Here is a 19,504-nt window from a genome sequence, read left to right as displayed (position 1 = left end):
CTGGATGGTCAGTACTGAAGCAGTTTGATGGTGATGCACGGCAGCATAGACATGCTGTTCACACTTCAGTGCAGCATGCAACACTACAAATACCAAACCCATGACAGTGCTGAATTCAGACATTCCCCCACAAACTCCTCAAGTGCATCAGGAGAGAATAGCTGTCCAAAACTGCACCTCTTCTCTAGCCTTCTGTCTATCTAGAACAACAAGAGTCTCACTTCCCTTACTCTGCATGACAAACAGTGCGTTATTCATCCAGCCAAGGATGAATTAAAGCCATCACAGAAATACTTTGCCTGCCTGCTAGAGCTAAGCTTACTGCAAGCCCTCTGTGCTACTGGCAAAGAATGACAGCATCCCGGTAGAGATAACAATTAATTAAGAATCCTTCACACTCTGAACCTTCGGATTTGCACAACTTTCTAATGCCAGAAAGCCAGGATTGTAGCAATGTCTGCACCATCTGTCTCTTGTCTGCTGAGGAATTTATCCTTGTTTTCAGACACCAACAGGGAAACCGGGTCTGTTTAGCATTCTCACCTAGTTACAGTCAGAACGCTTTGTGCTGCTACTGGAAATGAATGTGTGTGTCTTGCCTAGGCTTAAGAGAAGATGCTATGTGCCAATTTTTTTTTTTTTTTATTCCATTGAAAAACATGATTACTTCAAATCTGGGGAATGTTTTATAGAGACTTCCTTACTTGGTATAAGTTGCAATGTATGCCTTGCTTATTTGTTGAAAGAAACAGCAACAACAGTTTAAATGTTTAACCCATGGGAAGTTTCCAGCATCACACCTAAGTCCTGAGCCCAGCTTGCCCCTGCATCACCTTTTTCCCACTGTACTGCCTGACATGCTGGGAGTGCTCTCACATTGCCAACTGTGCTCCACCTGCCCTTCCTGAACAGATACATCAGACAGCACCCACAGGACTGTGGGAACTGCCAGCCAGGGGAAAGGATTTGAGATGAGATACCAGAGGACTGAGTCAGCCTATTCCTGACCCTGACTTGCCACTTCAAGTAAACCTTTTCTATTGGCTACCTCTCAACTACCATGTAAAAGCAAAATGGAGACAACAGTTTTCCCCGCCATTTATAAGGTCCATAGGGCTGAATGGATGAAAATCTGTGTCTTCTTGCTAGTAAGCTGCTAGCATCAGATCACAGCACACCACAGCCTTCCACAGCAATTAACTCCCCAAGACCATGAACCATGAACAAGAAGAGATCCAGCCTGGCTTCTGTGGGCAGGTAGTAGGGTGTGAGAGGATGAGAGGAAGCAAGCATAGGAAGGAGAAGGGAGGAAAAGTATCCAGGAGAAAAGTGGGACAAGTGGGAGAGAACACACCATGTAAACAAACATCTCATACATTGTGGCAATTCATATAATTAAGGATTAATGGAGAGGAATTAACTTGGGAGCAAGAACGACAGAGGGCAGAAAAGGAGGGAAGGGTGCTTGTTTTTCACACTGGGCCAGTTCGGGACAGGTTTTGTTTGTAAATTTTCTCATTCTTTGCTCCATTTCGTTTTAAAGATCTTGTCCTCATTATTTCCCATGGGAAACAAATCAATCAGTGTAACAGCTTACAGAACATCTTTTCTGAAATTGAGACTAAACATTCCTTTAACATATCTATACCCCAGTTTTTGACTCCTCATTACTCACAACATACCATATGAAACACTTCCCCTTTGTCCCAGCCTCAACACAACTGAAATGCTAGCAGGCTCTTCTAAGCTTCTTACTCTTTCCAACTCATTGTCTCTTAATCAGATTATGCTGATATCAATTTATCTGCAGCTTTCCTCATCATTCAGAAAGGAAGCTAAGTGACAGCACAGCAAGAACCATCTGCATGTCATTTCCAACTCATATATGTGCTAAAACAATCCTAGAACGGCTTAGGTTGGAAGGAACTTCAAAGACCATCTAGTTTCAACAGCTGTGCCGTGGACAGGGTTACTACCCACTAAATTAGGCTGCCCAGGGCCCCATCCAACCTGAACACCTACAAGGATGGGGCATCCACAGCTTCTCTGGGCAACCTATTCCAGCATCTCACCATCCTCTGAGTGAAGAACCTCCTCCCAGTACCTAACCTAAATCTCCCTTCTTTTAGTTTGAAACCATTTCCCCTTGTCCTACCACTTTCAGACCATGTAAAATGTCAGTCCCACTCCACTTTATAAGCTCCCTTCAAATACTGGAAGGTCTCAATGAGGTCTTCCTGGAGCTTTCCCCTCTTCAAGTTAAACAAGCCCAGCTCCCTCAACTTTTCTCCACAAGAGAGGTGCTTCAGCCCTCTGACCGCCTTCGAGGCTCTCCTTGAAGGCTCACCTGTTCCAAAAGCTCCACATCTTGTGCTGGGGGCCACAGACCTGGATGCAGTGCTCCAGATGGGACCTTACAAGGGAAGAGACCAAGAGAATAATCATATCCCTTGGTCTGCTGGCCACCCCCATTTTGATTCAGTCCAGGATACAGTTGACCTTCTGGGCTGCAAACACACACTGCTTGTCTATTTCATTAATTAAAATGCTGAAGAGCACTAGTCCCAAGATGGTTCCTAAGGGGCACAACTCATGACCGGCCTCTATCTACTCAAAGAGCCATTGACCACAATCCTCTGGCTGTGACCATCCAATCACCTCTTTATTCACCAACTAGTCCAGCCTTCATCTCTCTGCAATTTAGAAACAAGGATATGGTGTGGGATCATGTCAAAAGCCTTGCACAAGTCCAAGCAGAAGACATCTGTTGCCCTCCCTTTGTCTACCAAGCCCATCATTCTATCATAGAAGGCCACCAGATCAGTCAGGAATGATCTGCCCTCGGTTGGACTGGCTGTCTAGGATCACCTCCTCCTCTTGAATGTGCATTTACATCTCTTCCAGGATGATCTGCTCCATCATCTTTCCAGTCAGAGAAGAGATCCTGGGTCTCCCTTTCTCCCTTTTTCAAATATGATGGAGAGCACCTTGGCAACCACATCAGCCAGTTCCTTCAGGACCCTGGGATGGATGTCATCTGGCCCCATAGACTTGTATCCTTCTGTCTCATGAGGTGGTGTATGTCTTGCTCTGTTCTTACAGTGGGAGAGATTCCATTCTCCAACCCCAGCCTAGAGGTGATGGGACATGGGAGGCCTGACTGTCAGTAAAGAGAAGGCAAAGAACATATTGAGTACATCCGCCTTCTCCATGTCTGTTGAAGCCACTTGTCTCTTCTCATTTACCATTCTCCTTTAATTATCTCACACGTCCAATGTGTCTAAAGAAATCTTTCTTGTTATTTTTCACATCCCATGCCAAGTTCAGTTCCATATAAAACTACCTTGGTTTTCCTGATCCCATTTCTGCATGTCAGGGTAACATCCTTATATAACAGAACTGCCAACTCTGTCCCGTTCCTTTGTCCCCAAGGACAGTTTCCCAGGGAATCTCATTCATAATTCCTTAAACAGCCAGCAGCTCCTGAAGTTCAGGGTCCTGATTCTGCTCTTCGCCAGGCCCATGTTCCTTGATATCATGAACTTAATGTGGGTATGGTCACTAAAGCCCAGGCTGCCTCCAATATAAGCCTCTTTAATGATCTTCTCAATAGACTGGAGCCACTACTACTGCTGTGAACCCTCTTCACTTGAAAAGTTAGTTGAATTATTTTTTATAATGGGAGAAAATATGCTCATGACTATCTCTTTTACTACAAAGCACATAAACCCAAACTGCAACCTCCATATAGGCTGTCGGAATGAAAAAACAGCCAACAGTGTCCTCATGGATGGTTTCTAACTTCCTTCTACCTAGCACTGAGAAAAAAGCTTCCCTTCTAGCATTTTCTTGGGGTTAGTCTAGCCTTCAAACTTCTGTGCCTGTTTTTAATCTTCTTTGACACTTCTGTGGCAACGTATATGCCCTCAAGACTTAACTTGTCCCAGTTGAGCTGTTTCAGAGCACATAAATGTGAAAAAAGGATAAAATATCTGCCGTCTCCCTTGACAGCATGGGTTCACTTTAAACCCTGATGAAAGCACAAGGGAAGTTCAGCCAACTGGCTAACTGCTTCGGCTGCAGACTAACCAGAACTAAACATTTGTGCTGGAGACAAGAATATCTGCCCTATGAGTGATGTTGCAGGCCATTGCCTGGGCTATCATTCCTGGTGTTTGGGAGAAATGAAGTAAGTAACTGAAACATGGAAACTGAAGGAAAAATGAGAGTCCCAAGAACGGTTCAATTCTGATTAATATTGTGTTTGGCTCTCGACTCTCTCCTTCTCTTTCAACGTGTCAGGTGATGGGTTAAGGTATGAGGACAGCTGCGTTTATACCAAGTGAAACTGATCCTTAGAGCTCATTTGCAGTTGAAACTATCGTGTTTTGTGGCAAACATCTCCTGTGTGATATAAATGTTCATTCCTGTATCCCCAGCAAGGAGAAAGGAGAAGGGGAAGCACTAGTGCCCTGGTCAGGCTTCACCAAGGTCCTCTCCTCCCTCCCCACTTCATGCTTCCTTTCTCCTGCACACTCTGCCATCCCCAGAGAGATAGCAAAAGGACCAGGGAAGACAGCTCATTTCCATACACTTGTTTCATTCAAACAGGTTTATTTTCAAGAATTGAGGCTGTAAGCATTTCAAGTGGCAGACGGTGCTAAAATTCTGTCCTGGGCATATTACCAGCTGGAAGGATATCACAGGACTTCAGCCCACAAGGGAGATAGGAGCATAGGCACTGCAATACTGGGGCAGATAGATGCTATATCTAGCCCAGCATCTATCTCAGACAGTGACTAGAGCCAGACGCTCCAGAGGAAGGCATAAAACACCATGCACTGAATTACACAAGAAAATACTAGCTTTTTCACCTGCTGATGATCAGGCACTGCTCTGAAGCACACAGCCGTCAAGGATGTTGAAGTTTTATTCCAGCCAATCATAACTGCAGATGCAGCTGGGTGAATGAAAGCAGACCTCCTGGCCCGGTTCATGAGCAAAACAGCTGGAAAGGGATCAAAATTGAAGGAGGGATTTTTCAAAACTGAGCAGGGCTAGCCCAAACCCTCTGCCGCTGACATCACTGCCGGCCTCAAAAGGAGGCCTAAGGCCAAGATTCTGACACAGCTCCAACTTTCTTCAAAGCCTTGACAGATATGGGGCAGCTTTGATGGCAGGAAGGTTACAAAAGCACTTGCTCTTCTGACTAACCAAAAGCAAGTGCTTCCACTAGGAAAAAATAACAAAAAAAACAGAAACCAAAATGAAGCTCAGTGCTGTGACCTCCCTCCTTCACCATCACGACTGACTCCAGGTGACCACATACACTGGCCATCATAGCCCCCTCCTAATAATGCCAGTCAGACCATTTCATTAGAAAGGTTGGTCCCAAGTGTCGGATCTCTTCTGTCCCTCACAGTCCCTAGCTGAATAAAACAGCAGGTCACCTGCTTCCAAGTACTTCTCCTTCTTCTTTAGGCACTGAAAGGCTGCAATGAGGTCACCCCGCAGCCTTCTTTTCTCCAGGCTGTACAAGCCCAGCTCCCTCAGCCTCTCTTCATAGGGGAGGTGTTCCAGCCCCTTGATCATCTTCATGGCCCTCCTCTGGAAGCTCTGTTTACAAAACTAACTTATTTAAATTCATTTCTTCTATACATGCTGGAGTCTGCAACACTCTCCAGAACACACTGGGAACATCATATAGTAGCTTTCACCCTAAACAAAGGGTTGAATTCTGAATTACAACACTGAAAATACAGTTAAAAATAAGAACCTCTTAAGAAAGACTATATTGGAGTGAATGAAGGGGGATGAAATTACAAAACGTAGCTGAAGAGCTTCTCTTCAGATGCACAGTACCAATTTACATAGCTTTGTTTTGCAGTCTTGCTGCTTGTCACATAAGAAAAACTTGACCAAAAGCAAAGGATGATTGAATCTGACTGCCTAAACACTGAGGACCAAAAATTTGATTCAGGTAATAACATAGAGCAGCTCCAAACATCCCTCTCACATACAGTAATGAGGAAGACTTGTGGCCAGAGCCCAGAAGTAAACAGCAAATTTTCTGGCACCCTTATCTTTATTTACCTGATTGTCAGCTGTCCCGATACAAAGAGCACATCCTGCCTGGCTGGAGAGAACAAGGCAGGACTGTGATGGACTCTCTGCCTTTGCTGCTGGTGCATGAACTCTTTCCTCCTTAGCGCTGCCAATCTGCAAGATCAGACAGACAGAGCTGACAGAACCAGAAGATAGGTGATACCATACTTCTCTTTAGGAAATACATCCTTTTTCTACTTTTCTTGCCCTCCCAGCCCTCCTTATTCCCCATCTTACCATACTGAATCCAGACAGAGCACAGGGTTATCCCATCAAAGCAGCTCTGGACATAAAGAACTGCAATTTGGGGGGTTCAGACCTACTCGTGAACAGTCATTACATTGCACGCTGAAGACACCTAAACCATCACTTCTTTTCAAAAACAGGTTTTTTCTCCCTATAGAGAGGGTTCTCCCTACCTTTCTCTCAAAACTGAGCCTTCAAGCTATGCTTTTTCGTAAGAAGGTTATACTGTTTCAGTTACTGAGTTACTGCATATATGAAAACTAATGGAAAACCTGCTTTAGGAAGCAAAGGAGGGGAGAAAAAATCTGGAGTTTTCCTATGTCCTTAAAATCATACAGGGTCAAGTTTCTGTGATTATATTTTAAATGCATAAGAGGATAAATGGAGTGTGGATGATTGTCTGGTCCTTAATTTTTCCAGTGTTTATGTCTGGGTTTTATGATACAGACAATATTCCTAAGCCTATTTGAAAATTAATCTCTAGTGAACAGGTGAATAGATATTGCAGCATTGACTCTTTTGTCTCCATTTATCTTTCCACTTAAGAAGTTAACTGAAAATAGGAACTTACTCAATAGCATTTTTCAAGGCACACATTATTAGAGCATTCTGACCTATAGCAGCAATTTGCCTTTTTGCTTACTCAGAGAGGCAACAAGTTAGAGAGAACACACATCCCTGGCATTGCAGAGACCAAAGCTGACATAATAGTAACAATGATGTCAATCTTCATATCTACTATATCTGCCTTACTTTAACAATTCTTTCTCACCAAAACCACCAATATCCTTCATTTTTTTTCCTCAGTTTTCTAGATGTCACATGGAGGATGTGACAAGTACAAGACAGAAAAACGGGCAACATACATATGGTCTTCTTTTTACAACAGGCACATTCATCATCCACTGTATTTTCCCCCACCTCATAAACTGTAAGACATTTGTGCATGGGAATCAAGTGGAGAGTGTGAGACATCAAAAGATGAGTGATCTCAGAAAGTCAGAATGGATGGCAAATCCAACTTGGAAAATAATCCTTTGGAGCACAACCCCTGCAGCAAGAAGAACACTACAAACCAAAAGCAAAATCAAAACACTGGTGGGGGGGGGGTAGGGGGGGGGGAGGCTGGGAAATAAGGTGGTAGGAAGGCTGACGAGAGCTGTGGAATGCTCTGATGGGAACAGCTCAAAGTCATTCTCACATCTGCCCCTGACACTCCCTAGCTTAGTCTGTCTGATCATCATTAATGCTATTCCTTCTGGTTTGTAAACAAATTGAAGAAAATCATAGGTTTTCTGGTTTGTAAATGAATTGAAGTAAAGCATAACTTTTCTCCAGTTTCTCTCTCTCTTCCAACTCATGAGTAACAGTACAGAAACCCAGAGCAATACAAACAAGCAGACCTTTCAAACGCAGAAATGGAAATACCGAAGTGCTCCAGTGCTAACAAAATGCCACCCCACTTCTCACCTATGTTTTCTAACCTGAAAAATGCAGAAAACAGTACAAGCCTACCTTGCTACAGAGGGCTTGTTCAGCCTTCTTCACACATTTTTGGGGAGCAACTGGAAAACACTTTCCTTCTGTGAAAAGCAACATACTGTTAAAACTGCTCAGGAAAATACATCATCTATCACAATTATATATAAACATGTGCTGCAGACTGATCTATCTCAGGGTCCTTCTGTTTAGACAGCTGAGTTTAGACAGCCATCTCACAAATAGGGCCACCTTGGAGAGAAGGACGCTGCAGATTCACAGGTTGGCACAAGCCTCCTGACCTTGATTATTGCCCACACCCAAGAAAAAGGGTCACAGAAGGTGAATGAGGTCTGGGAGCACGTCTTCTGTGAGGCTGAAAGGGCTGGGCCTGTTCAGGCTGGAGAAGGCTCAGGGGTATCTAAGCAAAGCCCACAAGCACCTGAAGGTGCACCTGGGATCAAGCCAGGCTCTTTTCAGAGGACCAGTGCCAGGACAAGACACAATGGGCACAAACTGACATGCAAGAGGTTCCCTCTGAACATGAGGAAGCACTTTTGCGCTATGCGGATGAGAGAGCACAGGCACACGTTGCCCAGAGAGGCTGTGGAGTCTTCTCCACAAGGATCTTCAAAAGCTACCTGGGCATAGGACTAGGCAACCTGCCCTGGGCAGCCCTGCTCAAACAGGGGTTGGGACAGATGGGCCCAGAGATCCCGCCAACCTCAGCCATGCTGTGATTCTGTGCAAGCACGATCCGCATCCCCATCCTCACAGCCCAGCCTCTCTGTCTTCAGCCACCTCATTCTTGGGGGGCCAAAAATTCCCATTTCGCCCATTCACCTGAGAGGTTCCGACAGTAGAAACACCCACTTTCCACATGACCTTTTCCTCAGTCTCGCAGCCGCCCCGCGCTCCTCCGCACACGAGACACGCAGCCCCACCAGCCCGAGGCCGATCGGCTCCCCACGGCCTCGCCGAGCTGGCCGGAGCCGCCTGGGGCCCTCACGTTGCGGAGCCACGTGCAGCGCCGTCTGGCGAGGCGCCCGGCCCGGCTCAGCTCAGCCCTTCCCGGCGGCACGTGAGGCGGGGCAGGGCGGGAGCCGGGCTGAGGCGCGCTGCGCCACGCCGCTTTACGAGCCCGGCGGTAGCCTGAGACCCGGGCTGCTTTCCTCGTCGTCCGCCGCTGCCGGGGACACCCCTTCCCTGGGCCGCGCGAAGGAGAACGCAGGGGGCGGCACTCGGCGTGTCCCCGCATGTAAGTGAGCTCCGCCCATCAGCAGCGGTGGGACGGGAGGGAGCGGGTGCGGGCTGCGGTGGCGGAGAGGGGCTGTCCGTGGCCGTGCGTGGCGGGGTCGGGGCTGCCGGTGCACCCTGACGGGAGGTGTGCCCTTCTGCAGGAGGGTTTGTATAGAAATGTGCGAGCATCTGCCGCAGGCAAGCGAGGTGCTGGAAGGCAAACGTTCATAACTGGCAACGCTCGTTCGGGGTCAACATTAGGACAGAAACAGACCTGCATCGGAAGAACGAAAAAAAAATAATCCACAGCATCCATTCCCAAATCATCATCTTTTAGTTGGCTTATATATTTTTAAATTGTGTGTACGTGGGAAGGCTGGAAATGCCACCTACTGCTTCTCTGATACTCTGAAAGCATGACCCAAGAAGCAAGCACCTGAGGAAGTTTGTGTTTCTTTCCCCCGGAGCTAGCCCGTAACACAGCTCAGCCACTTCTAGCTCCCTATAGCTTTCTTTCCTGCATCCTGCCTGTAGGAGCAACACTTATACGGGTAGGTCTAATGCTGGCAGCATGGGGCTTGCAACTTATTGGGTGTCACAATAAATGTGGATCAAGAAAGGAGACCCTACCGATGTTTCTGCGTTTCTGAAGGGTTTCAGTTAGGTTCTGCAGGTGTTTAATTCAGCCTTGCAGCTCAGACCAGCATGTGGGAATAGTGATAGTGCAGCCCTAGAGTGAGACCTGGAAAGTGCCCTGCAAAAAGCATCTGAGCTCTGCAGCAGTAAGCTTGCACCAGCTGCAGCTGGGCCAGGATTTAACTCTGGATGTGACTGTGAGTAATGGAAACAGCAACGGTCCACATATACGCATGATGTAAGTTTAGAATAGTTATAAGCATGTGTGATTCATTACATAATTAAGAGCATTAGGAGGAAACTTTCTGTAGGGAAAGGTTATTCTATAATTATCCTCTCTGCAGGCTTTTTATCTTCTTTTGAAACACCTGGAATTAAACAGCCCTAAAGACAAGACACATGGTTCATAGTCTGCCCTGGAGCAGCTCTTCCCCTGTTCTTGTAATCATGAACAGAGTAAGACAGATTATCTCCTTGTTCATTCATATGTGCTGTTAAAATAAATTTTAAAAAAAATAATGGAGGCAGCAAATGTCTGATGAACACCTTCTTTCTTCCTGGCCCTGATTGGCTCTTTCCAAAAGGCCAATTTGTAATGCAATTCCTAGTTCACGTTTCCTTCAAAGCACTGGCTGTGCCTTCCTGAGACTGACAGATTGCCTTTCAATGAGCTTAGTTTAGGTTGCTGGGTTCTTGGCACCAGATGAAAAAGCAGCACAGCAGCAGTGTGATTGTTGTTAGCTGTAGTGACAGCCAGCACCACTGAGCATCCCCATGGCTGAGGGCAAGTTTGCACGCAAGTCGGAGAAAAGTTTATGTTAAGTTTTGGGATTCTGGATGCCTCCTCAAGGATTATTCTTGTTGGCGTGCTCTCTGATGCTTCTTGAGAAAGTACTTTCCCAAAGACTTTGCTGCGACCGCATAGGAGCATCTACTGGGGTTATAGTCATGTGGCATGATGCAGTAGCACTGATAGGAGCCAGGGAGACACCGTAATTGCATGAAACTCCACTGCTTTCTGTCCTAACACTCACATGTGCCTGTCTCTACCTTTGGGAGCCATCAGCCTTCAGAGCACCACACACATTTGGAAATAAATACACGTACCAGAAGGGCAACCTACGCCTGGAAGTCCAATATCAGTTTCCAATGACTGTGGGCCATGCATCCATGGTCCACTATTTCAGAGCCACTAGGGGCAAGGAATAAGGTTCACAAATGGATGCAAGAGCCCATCTGCCTCTCTGGAGCTCTGCTACTCTGCATTATCACCTGCAAAATTGATGCTCAGCTTCCACCTGAAATGAGGTGACTGCATCCCCTCGCTGCAATTGGTGTGCAAAACAATCTCTATGCCAACAGCAACCTCTGGCTGACAAGTTCTTGATACTATAGCCACAAAGTGACAGGCACTAGGGCATGAGTGCAAAGGGGTGCTTGGAGTTTGCTTAGATTAGATGCAGACCTGCAGAAATAATAGGGAAGGGTGGTTACAGAAATAGCATCTGGGTTTGTGTCTACTGCGGCAGAAGCACCCTTTGGGATGCTGGAGACCAAGCCTATACGTGTGGCTCTGCAAAAGCTATGCTGCTGCATTTTTAACTATCTGCATGGTCTGCAGATAGTTGGTAAACTCTCTTAGCTCAATCTCTAAATTCTTCATACCCTTCAGAATTCAGTAGTGCAACAGATCCAAACCATGGCTCTTTGCTAATTTTTCTCTAAAGTTTCTTCTTAGCCTGTCCTCTGCAGTGCATCTGCAGCTTTGGAGAAGGGACTGAGTTTTGGAATGCAGGGAGAGAAATAATTGAATGATACTGAAGATCTATTTTCAAGCTCTTTCAGAAGTTGAGCACTTGAGCAGAAATTAGTAGGTGAACATACTTGGTAACTGTATGTACCAGCCCTTGTTGGTCTGTGAAATTTGCAAAATGCCTGATTTATTTCCTCATCATTGCCATGCCTCCACCTTACCTGCCAGGGGAAAATGCAAACCTTTCTTGCCCACATGCTGGCCTGCCCAGTGCTTGAATGGGATTTGCTGATACCAGAAATGAGATCCTGTTGCCTGGGACTGGGACATTTCTCAAGCACTTGCTTCAGGACATAGGAATAAAAGTATCAGGCAACAGCCAAGTGATATCTCTGGTCATCTTTGTCCTCTAACTGGCCAATGCTGTAAAATAAATGGTTAGAGTAGTTGGGATGGTAATACTACCTCCACTGTAAAACTAAACTAGTTTGTATATTTTCTTGTTTGCCACCTCCATTATTTGTTCTAGAAGTCCTCCTTTTCAGTACATTTCCTTTGTTTAAAAAGATGTTCTTGGCAGTTTTCTCAACTCCCACCTCTATGCGCTTTCTTTTGCCAGTGTTCATACTACAGCAGCTCCTAGGAGTCTGAGTCCTATAAACAAGACTGCTCACTGTTAGGCAGTGTAAACAAAGCACAACAAAGAAAAATAACAGTCACTGCCCCGAGGAGTGTTCTCCACTTCCTTGTACAGCTCTGTCCCCATACAGCAAACCTCTGCTTGGTATACACTGGAATATGGATGCACATAAGAGGTGAAGGCATTTCAGCTTTACCTGTTCCCTGTCAAAGCTGCTGCCACAGACAAATCCTATAGAATTCAATAGGGATTTTTGCTCTGGTCTAGATACTGGGATAAATTTCATCCAAAATAAGCCAGGAGTCTTCATGGCAGAATCAAAGGGATTTGGGTTTACTGCCACACGCAGATAATGGTCTTTCTGTCCTCAGCAGGGAATCGCTCCTGGGTGCACTCGCCAGAGAGCAGCACCAGGGAGAAAAGATGGAGTGGCAGTTGGGGAGGATAGCGCACAGCCAGCGGAATCTCTTTGGCCCAGTAGACCATGAGCAGCTGCGTTGGGACTTCCAGCACATGCTGTGCAGCAATATCGAAGGGGCCAAGCAGAAGTGGAACTTCGATTTCCTACAGGATGTGCCAATGGAGGGATTCCTGCAGTGGGAAGAGCTGGGGGGCCATGAGGTGCCAACCTTCTATCACAGCTGTGTGGTGAGAGAGAGCCGGAGGCCACTGCGGCACCTGAATCGGCCCCTGTGTAGGGAAGAAAAGGCTCACCGGTTGACCCTGACGGCACTGGCAGAGAAACCAAAGGCTTCCAAGCAAACAGGAGCTGGGAAGGTCCCAGAAGGAAAGAAAAGAAGACAGATGTCTTTAACAGGTATGAGAGGCCTTGGTATTACTCTGATGACCAAACCTGGTTCCAAACAAGAAATTCTGTGGCAGGAACATGCACTGGCATTACTTTAAAAAAAATGCAGCCTTTTATAGCAGCATCTGAAAGAAAATAAAATATAAATAAATGGGCGTGTGATGTGTTTCTCGGAGGTACTGGGCCATAACCATCTCCTGGCCCTCAGGGTCCCTTTAGGACCTACCAGAGTCAGAGCGGTAAGATAGTGACCACTTGATTGGGATGGTTAGGAGGGTTAGACAACAGTGTGAGAAAAGCAGTGGAGTTATTTCTCAAGCAGGAATCAGTTCACCTTCTGACTTCAGCTTGGATATTATTCTCAGCAAAGGCATCTGAGAAATGTAAGGGCAGATCGTTGTTAAACTTGGCCAGGTGGCAGAAGAGGCTAGGTCTTCAAATGCCACTGAGCAGAACTTACTGCCAGATGTAAAAACAAAGGAGTTTCAGCATCCATAAAAGAGCTTTCGGTTCTTGAAAGTCTTTAGCATCTGCATACCAAGATCTTTTGGAAATTCCCCCCTGCACCCCCACCCTTTACTGTTCTCAACAGGAATTTGAGCTTATTTGAAAAATCATGTCCTTTTGAGGATTTTGTTAATCCAAGTCTGAAGTTTTCAAGACCTAGACCAAAGATTTCCTTTTTGGAATTTGATGTAAGACACCGGCTTGAAATAGCCTTGGAGATAATTGAAGCTAAGGTTCAGGAAACACTTTCTGAACAGCGATGTTGATCACAGTAAATCAGGGAATAGAATAATTTGCTATTTGAGGGTATGGAACTTAATTGGTAGAGAGAGGTTGGGGGTGAGATTGGAGATTAATGAAGAGTGAACACTGTACACTAGTGTACAGAGCAATGATATTTAATGAGTGCTCTTTTCTTCTCCAAACCACTTTACAGCCATTAACTAATTAACAGTATAATTTACAGGTAGGAGTACAGAAGAGTAATTCAGAGTACAGTGCTGTGATGGTTTGAGGGAACTGCTGCTCAATTGTAAATCTTTCGCTGGGTGTGTGGGAGTAAATTATGAAGATATTTCCAGAGGATATTTTTCTTCTGTTTTTTTTTTTCCCCAGGCAAGAAACATTTCAACAGGGGATATGGAAACCAGAATACCACACTACACAGTTTAACACTTTCCCACATATATTTTCATAAGAAAAAACACTTTAGTCCAATATCACAATATCAGTACCCTTCTCCCCAAGGAATCTGGGTCTATGAAATGGGCCAAGAAAATAGTTTGCAGTTGTCTTTTTTGATGAAAGTTGGAGATCAGTCTCTCTCTCATTCCTGCACACAGAGTGACAGACATACAGATAGACACAAAAGCTTACAGCCTTCGTATTGCCAGTTGAACTATGCGTTAGAAGTTTCCCTCTAGCATCAGAAAACTTTTGGGTACAACTGAAGAAATTCAGGCAAAACTCAGACAATTTTATGGGAAAGTAATATCTACTGATACACTCTGACCCATTGCTTCTGCCCATTCACTCAGCTTCTACCATCCTCTGATGAAGTTTGTTTAGCACTGAGATCTGAGGTTGGATCTGAGCACAGTTATCGGCATGGCTGCATTCTCCTTCAGTCAACAAAAACACTGCAGTGCTTTACATTAAGGTCCAACAATGTGTGTTTAATTTAGACTTTAAAAGACAGCTGTGGGCCATTAAATAAATATCAGCATAGTAAAAGTCAGCTGTGGGGTTTTGTGGATGTTGGTGCCTCTGGAGTGGAAGGAGCAGAGGTTTTCCTGCTCTGTTTGACTCCTTAAACATGCAGAGAGCTAACCAACACAAAAGGTAGGTTTTTCCTTCTATCTCCCACCCCTTTTATGTACACCGCTCCATCCTCATTCCTTTTTGACTGTGGTCCCAGTGTGGTTCTACTGTTTTCTGGTTCAAAAACCAGATCAGCTATAGGCTATAAGTCTTTTTCATATTTTCCCTTTCTTTTTATTTTTTTCTTCAATAGCAAAGGTTGGTGAACCACACCACCTCTACACTTCTTAACTTGTTGGTTTGTGTCAGTCTGGTTCAAACCTAGGCTGCTCTTGGAGAGGTTTTAGGTCTCCTTTGCTTAAAGGTTGAGAAAATTCCTAACAATCTAGCGTCTTCACTAGCTGGTATTGCTTCAGAAACAGTTATAAAGCCCCATTTTCTGCAAGGCGGATGGGACAAAATGGGGATGAAAGGAAATCCGGTATTTAGGAAAGTACGTTTAAACAGAAATTATTCCCTCCTAGGTCCCTGCGCTCAGGTTTTCCTACTGATGGGCTGCAGGCAAGATATTCCTACTCAGTATGTTGCTTATGCCAGTGGAACTGCTCTTCAGAGGCCCTCAGTGAAAGTAGTCATCTTCCATGGACTCTGTTTAGTGTCTTAGAGAAAGGCTAGAACTGTTAAATATGGCTCTGGGGAGTCTGTATCCCTCTATTACATGCTTCCATCAGTTCTGAAACTGGTCTCAGCTATGAGGCATGCGAGCACACAGCAGCTGGCCTCTAGCTGAATTCTTCATAGGCAGAAATGGGAATAATGATTGTCTCTTTTCTGACTTCCACCTGCTAAGCATGTCCATCATGCATTTATTTTCCCCAAGTGAAATAAAAGATAGCTATGTAGGAGTCTTATAAATGGGTGTAATAAGGATTACGTTACTTTCTGCTATTCTTTTTCTCTTGTGAGAGAGTGCAGTGGACTATTGCTCTTCATGTTCATGTTGCCAATTTGACTCTACGCAAAGCTCAGGTTTAAACACTGTGAAGCCCATATCCTCGGTTAGTTTAAATAGTATTTTTGTTATTGGGTACAAATAAATGACACCAGGTAAGCCCATCAATTCTAAACATAAAATAAGCATCTATCTTCTATTTCAGCTAATTTAGCCCTATCTACCTGAAAAGAGTATTTTTTCAGTGTGAGGGTGGGAGGCAGGGGGTTAAATCTTATATAAACCCTTTGTTGTATTTGTAGTTCTGTAGTTAATACTGACATATTTGCCACTGAAAACAGAAGCTCAACCACATGACTGTATGAGAAAGGAGTTCTCTCTCCTTGAGTTATAGTACTTACTACCTGAGAGAAGAATAAGTTATAATTCAGTAGCAGTGCAAGGTTTTATGCAGCCCTGCCTGAGTCCACATTTGATCTAATAAGCAGAAATAAAGTAGTCCATAAAGATGTTTCTTCTTGGTGATTTTTTTTTTTTTTTTTTTTTTTTTTTTAATGTTTAAGGAGGAAAAAATAACTATTTCTGACTGGAAAGCACTGCAGCAGTAGATCTAAAAACTGGAGTTAAATGTCACATTGCTCATCTTGTGTAATAGAGCCTTTTGATCAAAACTGGATAAAAGCCAGCATATTTCCTTTGTTTTGCTTGGTATTACACAGTTTTATATGGAACATACTAAAAGTATTAGTTTTATCCATTCACTAGCCTTAGAGGAGTCCAAATGACAAAAACAAGATTCAGGAGATTTCTTTGAAGCAGCCCTTATTAGCATCACAGTTGTAATTTTGTCTGTTTGCATGTTATTCTCTAGATTACTACTCAGGAAAGAAGCGAATGAGGACGAATACACAAGCTGCTGCAAAGAAGCCAACTGCCTGAAAGCAAGCACTGAACTGTCCTGTACCAGAGAGGCTACAAGCATCTGCTGGGTTTCCTTAGCATTGAAAAACTTCATGTGCAGGATTGGACCCTTAAGGACATGACACTAAGATGTATACTGATGACAGTGATCTCGCAAGTACAAAAACCTTTGGTTGGAATGAGTTCAGGCCAAATCAACTGGAAACACTTCAGTGAGAAATTACTAGCCTTAAAAGACACTAGTTAGCACATGTGGACTCCACAGGATTCAGTGAAGGCTAGCAGTTTAATGTGCACTAAAAATCACTGGACATGAGAAAATGACTTAAAAAAAAAAACAGCACATATGTGTGTAATGTGGTTCTTGGACATATCAGGGTACAGTTGGGATTTTTTATATTGTTGTGTCTTTGCATATGCTTTTTTTTTTTTCCTTAAAGCAGGGTGTCTTATTAAATATCACCATCTCATTTTTACAGGTCTGACAACTAAGAATAATTCCCAGGCACATCTGTGGTTTTTATCAGGTACAAAATTTTGTGCTTACAGCTATCCAGAGCATAAGTAACAGCACTTGGGTGCCAAGTATTGCTGGATTGTAAATGGAGAAAGCTGAAATTATTTGGGAAAGCTTCCATTTATATCAGCAGCCATGTTAACTCTGTATGTCTGCCCACTGTGGAAGAATTGGATAGTTCAGCTTGTTATGAGTACATGTTTCCAGATATACTCTTGCATCTTTTAAGTCATTCCTGTTATCAGCTGTGTAAAAATTCACCTGTTACTTTCAGCTGTACTATTCCATCTCAGACTTTGGATTTGCAGTGTAAATTAGGATAAAATTTGCTGTGCATTCATCCACAGTTTTTAAAAATGCCTGCTGTTTGTAAGAATGTGCTACAAAAGAGGTAAGCTATTTAGTTGCTTTTAGTGCTTTTTTCATACTAATATTGTTTTTGTAGGAAGAAAAAGGGCATTAATGACACAATGATCTTGACATTGTGTGGACTGCTTTTTCTGTGGCATTTATTAACAGACTTTTCCATCACCTACTTTTTATTTCCCTTTTTCATTCCCCTGACTGGTTTGGATAACTGAGGTTTTACAGCACATAATAATCAGTGGGTAAAACAGAAAAAGAAACCTATAAAATATACACTCTGAATTATACTGCTGCATATGGCCATAAGATGCACGTGATGTTTAATGAACACATTTGGTAAGAGCTTTGTAAATGTCAGCTTTTTTAGGACATTGTGCAGTGGTGGAATACTACTTTTCATCTTGAATCTAAACAAGCCAAGGTTTATCTTGGGCAGGAAGAACCAACATGCGCATGCATGTGCACGTCAGTTGTGCACACAGGAATTGAAGTAAGGAAGTAATACATCCTGCACTGCACGCAATGTCAGGATGGTTTAGAGCATTTATTTTTTTCCCATTAAGAGCTGCAGTGATCAGATGTAAATAATGTTTGCCCCCAATTGGCAAAAAAACAGCGATGATTTGTTTCTATATGCTGAGACAAATATGCTCAGCAAATTGCTCTTGGAACCTGTTTCCAGATGCATGCAAGAGAGTCACAAGAAGAGATTTTCTCTCCTGGGTTTGTGATGTAATGAGGAACCAAACTTGCTCCAGCTGATGTCAAAGGCATTTTTATGCAACTGAAGCCAGATAAGGGTCAACCTTGGCAAATGCTGCTAGTCATGCATTCGGTGTGTTTATGACTGGACCATTCTGTAACAAGCTTCTCACCACACTGAGATACAGGTGAGAAGTTGGACAATTTGTGAGATTATTTTTAAACTTGACTTGTGATTAGAACAGGCTAATCTACATTTTTTTAAGTGTAGTGTTTTTCCTTAATCAGAAAAATTGCACAACAGTTTCTCCATGTGTTTGTGATTTTTAAATCAGACCAATGACACTGAGCTACAGCTTTTTGTTTTGTAGCAAGGTTACTTGCAGAATTGCTTTCTGATCAGGATGACATGAGTTGTGCATAAAAGGCTGTAAGTTTGTGATGGACGTGTGAAGTAGTGTGGGGTCTTTTTCTTTCAAGAGGAGAAGGGGTGCTTCTCTTTATTAGGGGTGATGATGACTGCTGATGCATCGCTGTCCCAGAGAAACAAGGAAGGATCTTTGCATTTTCACATCAATTCTGTAATATCCCACTGCTTAAATGGACATTTAAAGTGAAATACCTGCTTCAAATACTTTGTCATCAGGACCAATAATGTCCTATGAATTTTGTTGAAGGGTTATTTAAATTATCAGCAACAGGTTTTTTGGATAATAGGGCAGATACTGTTCTTAGAGTTGAATGTCAGTATATTCAGACAGAAAGGTAAAGGCCCTGGCTGAAAATGCAGCTTGTGTTTACTGCATCTTAATTAGCTGTGACTGTGAATTTAGTATTAGGATATAAAAGAAATTTCTGACAATGAGACAAGGTAATATTCTTCTGCTTGCTGACTGTGCTTACTCATGTTCTTTGAAATGACATAATATTGGAAATAAGCATACAGAACACATAGGGCAAAGGAAAGGTTTTCATGCCGGTGTTTTCAATGGGAAATTCTCATACATGCACCACAGGGCCTAATCCCCCTGCTTATTATATCTCCACTAACCTGCAGTGGAAGTGCTTTGGTTTACAGCAGAAGAGAATGAGGTTATGTAGTTTTGCGCTAGTTCCCTTAAGTACCTTAAATCAACAAGCAGCTAACCATGAGAAGCCATTGTCTCCTTTCTACATGCACGAGTTTTTAAAGATTTCTTTTTTAAAAGAAGGTTTCTGCTATGTTTTTTTCATGTGTGACAGCCAAAAATAACAACAAACATCTGATTAGTGCCTAAGCCATCAACTGAGTAGATAAAACATATCGGTCTTTATTTCATTACTATGCTCAACAGAGAAACATTGAAACATGGAATATTTCATTATTTTGTTAA

General features: G+C 43.6%; 1 protein-coding gene across 2 annotated transcripts; it reads left to right on the top strand.

The window, feature by feature from the left end:
* The first annotated feature begins 8,935 nt into the window (after nucleotides 1-8,935).
* LOC122190409 (cyclin-dependent kinase inhibitor 1-like) lies at nucleotides 8,936-18,059 on the top strand. 2 transcript variants are annotated; one of them, XM_042890387.1, is made up of 3 exons: nucleotides 8,936-9,088; nucleotides 12,473-12,915; nucleotides 16,497-18,059. In XM_042890387.1, coding segments are annotated over exons 1-3 (513 nt in total). In that variant the 5' UTR covers nucleotides 8,936-9,086; the 3' UTR covers nucleotides 16,565-18,059. The 2 variants fall into 2 exon arrangements, with proteins under 2 accessions (XP_042746321.1, XP_042746322.1); XM_042890388.1 differs by having other exon boundaries at nucleotides 12,470-12,915.
* Nucleotides 18,060-19,504: the final 1,445 nt, after the last annotated feature.

The sequence above is a fragment of the Lagopus leucura genome, unplaced genomic scaffold (genome assembly GCF_019238085.1).
Source record: "Lagopus leucura isolate 7727_CA_CO unplaced genomic scaffold, USGS_WTPT01 Super-Scaffold_100159, whole genome shotgun sequence".
Taxonomy (NCBI): domain Eukaryota; kingdom Metazoa; phylum Chordata; class Aves; order Galliformes; family Phasianidae; genus Lagopus; species Lagopus leucura.
Note: the sequence above shows the minus strand (reverse complement) of the source record. Positions and strands in the feature narration are given on the sequence as shown.

What these genes read in the sequence shown, in the direction of transcription:
- LOC122190409 (XM_042890387.1), top strand. An exon ending in AAGACAGATGTCTTTAACAG is followed by an intron (nt 12,916 to 16,496) that starts GTATGAGAGGCC and finishes GTTATTCTCTAG; the next exon opens with ATTACTACTCAGGAAAGAAG.